This window comes from Cupressus sempervirens, chromosome 11, assembly GCF_028749045.1.
Source record: "Cupressus sempervirens isolate cs-2001-9-10 chromosome 11, ASM2874904v1, whole genome shotgun sequence".
Lineage (NCBI taxonomy): Eukaryota > Viridiplantae > Streptophyta > Pinopsida > Cupressales > Cupressaceae > Cupressus > Cupressus sempervirens.
The window spans coordinates 430,713,473-430,718,166 of NC_143128.1; the positions used below are offsets into that span (position 1 = coordinate 430,713,473).

Sequence of the window (4,694 nt, forward strand, 5' to 3'; positions counted from 1 at the left end):
AAAGGAGAAGATAGAGCATAAGATGTTTGGTGAGGCGAGGAAGAAGTAAAAAGGAGTGGTGAAGCATGTCAACTAACTAGAAGAGCGAAACTGTTTTACCTACGTCTCCACGATCACGCCATCATCCCATTCGATCTACCCTCCTATTAATGTTAGATAGCAGTCACGTACGCATTAAAACAAAAACCAAGCCAAACCATAATCTCCACCTAACACACACGTTCACCGGCCCCTCAACCCAGGTGCCTCTCTAGCACTCATCTAACTTTATCTTCCTCCCTTCTGCTTATAACACCAGTTCCACCTCCCTCTGGGAGGAGGGCACTGGTGCTGCGGGAGACGGAAATTATTGAGAGGCAGAATGATTCAGGTGGAGGAGCAACCGTCGATGCCCCTGATTCAATCCCCAACTCCTACTCTACTCAACGACAATCCCCAATTGTCGAAGGAGGGATCGATGAGTCATGAGGCCTCGGGCAACGGGGCAGTGAGTGAGAAATGTAGTGGAGTGAAGGAGCATGTGTTCAGATCGAAGCTGCCGGACATAGACATCCCATACGAGCTTCCACTGCACAGGTACTGCTTGGAGAAGGTGGAGGAGGTCCGGGAGAGGCCGTGCTTGATAGAGGGCTCCACCGGGAAAATCTACAGCTACGGCGACGTGGACCTCATATGCAGAAAGACGGCGTCGGGGCTGGCGAAACTGGGCATCGGCAAAGGCGACGTGGTGATGCTGCTGCTGCACAACTGCCCGGAGTTCGCATTCGTCTTCCTCGGGGCGTCCATCGCCGGCGCCGTGGCGACCACCGCGAATCCGTTCTACACGCCTGCCGACATCGCCAAGCAACTCCGCGCCTCCAACGCCCGCCTCGTCGTCACCCACGCCGCCTACGTCGACAAGCTCGCCGACTTCCTTCCCCACCTGCACGTCCTCACCCTCGACTCCCCCCCCGCCGGCTGCGCCCACATCTCCGCCCTCCTCGACGCCGACCAGGACAACTGCCCCCTCGCCCCCATCGACCCCGACGACGCCGTGGCGCTCCCCTACTCCTCCGGAACCACGGGCCTCCCGAAAGGAGTCGTGTTGACTCACAAGAGCCTCCTTTCCAGCGTCGCCCAGCAGGTCGACGGCCTCAACCCCAATCTCTACATCCACTCCGACGACGTGGTGCTCTGCGTTTTGCCCCTCTTTCATATCTACTCCCTCAATTCTGTCTTGCTGTGTTCCCTGCGAGCGGGTGCGGCCATTCTGTTGATGCACAAGTTCGAGATCGCCACGCTGTTGCACTTGATCAACACGTACAAGGTCACCGTTGCCCCCGTGGTGCCCCCGATAGTGCTGGCCATCGCGAAGAACCCGATGCTGGAGCACCATGATCTGAGCTCTATAAGGATCGTGCTCTCCGGGGCGGCTCCTCTTGGGAAGGATCTCGAGCAGGCGCTCTCCACCAGACTCCCCCGGGCCACGTTTGGCCAGGGCTATGGTATGACGGAGGCGGGGCCCGTGCTCTCCATGTGTCTCGCGTTCGCCAAGGACCCCTTCCCCACCACGTCGGGCTCCTGTGGAACGGTCGTTCGCAATGCCCAGATGAAGATCGTTGACCCCGACACCGGCGAGTCGCTCCCCTACAACAAACCGGGAGAAATCTGCATCCGAGGGCCTCAGATCATGAAAGGTATTCTTTTCTTCTTCCCTTTCTTTCACATGCTTTCACTTTCAATTTTAGGTGTTATGGACTGGTGGTTCAATTTTAAATTCTTGTAAATAAAAACTATCATTCATTTATTCATGTATTGTTAATTCATTCATTCACTAGATCTCACTTTGTTTTGATGGTTTTAGTTTCAATATTTGAGTCTTATAGACTAGTTGGTTTTACAAACAATTTCAGTTTCAAATTTTAGGTCTTATAGACTGGTTGGTCTAGCAAAGCTTTCAATTTGAATTACTGGTTGATTTTGTGGACCTGAATAAAAACTTTCATCCGTTCATTCATGTATTGTTAATTCATTCATTCATTGACAAGGTCCCACTTTACTTCACGTTTCCATTTTTGAGTTGTATGGACTAGTTGGTGTCACGAATGATTTGTGTTTCTTTTCTTTTTGGATCTTATATACTTGCTTGGTTTCAACACAAAAAAAGCTTTCATTCATTCTTAGTTGCCCCTTTGCTTGTGATGTTTTTATGCTGCAACAAAATCTTGGATTAATTTGTTTGTGTTTTAGGTTATCTCAATGATCCCGAGGCCACAGCCAGGACTATTGACAAAGATGGGTGGTTGCATACCGGAGACATTGGATATATTGACGACGGCGATGAAGTTTTTATTGTGGACAGAGTGAAAGAACTCATCAAATACAAGGGATTCCAGGTTCTTTTCTTTTATTCAATTTTATTTTCAATGCCCATCAAATTTAACATTGAAGATAAAGAGTTGTTTTACATATTCATATCATTACACTTCATTATTCAATGACCATCAAATTTTGATAAGAATTTTGTTAACATGTTCATGTCATTACATTTCATCTATTGTGAAAAAAAGTTAATTAATATCTTCACATCATTGTATCGTCTATGTTGCTAAAATAATAAAAATTAAAATATGTTAATATCCTCACATCATTATACTCCCATCTATCATGAAAAGAGACAATGTTTACATTTTTATATAATTATACTCTATCTACTCTGAAAGAATGATTTTCTTAGCAAGTTTACATTATTATAGTCTATTAATGGTGAAAAAAAGTTTCGAGAAGATATTCACACTATTACTCTCCATCACACATATTCATTTTCCTAATTCAATTAACATTTTGTTAAGTCATGTGTTCAAACTCATCTTTCAAATTTAAAGATAAAGAGTTATTTTACATGTTCACATCATTACACTTCATATTTTAATGACCACCAAATGCGAGATAAAAAATAAGATTTTTTGTTAATATGTTCATGTTATTAGACTCCACTTTTCTTTTTCAATAAACTCCACTTTTCTTTTTCAATAATTATCAAATTTAAAACATGCTCATATCATAACACATCATCTACTATAAAAAATAAAATAAAATGACAAAGTTCATTTTTCTAATTAAAATAAAGAAAACTTTTGTTATGACATTGTTCAACCTACCCATCTTTCTACTTGAATTACCATAAAATGAAAATAAAAGATGTATTTTTAATTAACACATTCCATTATTAGAAAGGCCACAAGGCATTAATGAGTCAAATAAGTGCAGTTATAAACCATTGTGTTTTTGGTGTCCCTTGTGCGTTGAGTGCTGAATGGTGATTGATTGATTGAACATGCGCAGGTGCCTCCTGCAGAGTTGGAATCGATTCTGATCAGCCATACATCAATCGCAGACGCGGCAGTTGTCCCGTATGCCTCTTTCCATGTCATGTCTTGCTTATTGTTGAATGTTGAATGTTGATTGTTGAATGTTGATTGAATTAATGGGGAGTGGTGATATGCATGGACAGTCAAAAGGATGAAGGCGCGGGAGAGGTTCCCGTTGCCTTTGTCGTCAGATCCAACGGTTTCGATCTCACTGAAGATGAAATCAAGCAATTCGTGGCCAAACAGGTAATTCTAAATCTCTCCGACTCTCCTTATTATTATTTTACAGCTACTCAGATTTGGGCTTTGCTAACAGTTAGAGTTACACAGGTGGTGTTCTACAAGAGACTGCATAAGGTTTACTTCATCCATTCCATACCCAAATCTGCTTCCGGGAAAATACTTAGAAAGGACTTGAGAGCAAAGCTTGTTGCCCACGAAGAAGCCAAATGAAACTCTCTCAACATATTAGGTTTGTTTTAATTCATGGGTTTCTCCTTCAAACAAGGATAGATTTATCACGTTCATGAGAGTTTTATGTTTTGTGCATCGTCTGTGCCCCTTTATATCACAAAGGGTGGGTTTCCCCATTGATTAGGAGGAAAACCACTTCCCCACATTACTCTTGCCATTCTTGGCTGTGTTCATAAATGTGTGCCATTGTGCGCCACTAACTTTTATTTTGTCTCTTTCATCTTTATATCTGATTTTGACTATCCTTAGTATGATTTAATTAGGCAATATCAACCAATTTGTTATGAATAATAATAATAAGAATAACAAAAGAAACAAATTATACATGTTATATCTATAATTGTGATATTATTTAAAAGAATAATAGGTCTATGTTATATGGAACATGTTAATTTTAAAGGTCTTTTTTTCAAGTTGATAAATGCATTATATAGAGAGAGAGAGAAACAAAGATTCTATATTAATGGTATGATCAATAAGTGTTTTATATAAACAATGCTTAAAAAATAAGATAAATGTTTTATGTGATCAATAATGGAATGATCAATAAGTGTTATATATATATATATATATATATAGACAAAGATTCTATATTAATGGTATGATCAATAAGTGTTTTATATTAACAATGCTTAAAAAATAAGATAAATGTTTTATGTGATCAATAATGGAATGATCAATAAGTGTTATATATATATATATATATATATATATATATATATATATATATATATATAGACAAAGATTCTATATTAATGGTATGATCAATAAGTGTTTTATATTAACAATGCTTAAAAAATGAGATAAATTTTAATAAATTGTCTATTTGTATTTGTAATAAGATTTCTAAAAATTGACCTTAGCTATCTA

The 4,694-nt window shown here is 40.1% G+C and overlaps 1 protein-coding gene across 1 annotated transcript; it reads left to right on the forward strand.

Moving 5' to 3' along the window:
- Window positions 1–318: 318 nt before the first annotated feature.
- Window positions 319–4,037, forward strand: LOC149530271 (4-coumarate--CoA ligase-like). Its single transcript, XM_089810167.1, has 5 exons — window positions 319–1,676; window positions 2,230–2,375; window positions 3,325–3,392; window positions 3,494–3,596; window positions 3,681–4,037. Exons 1-5 carry the CDS (start codon window positions 362–364, stop codon window positions 3,801–3,803), a joined length of 1,755 nt encoding a protein of 584 aa, XP_089666293.1. The 5' UTR covers window positions 319–361; the 3' UTR covers window positions 3,804–4,037.
- Window positions 4,038–4,694: the final 657 nt, after the last annotated feature.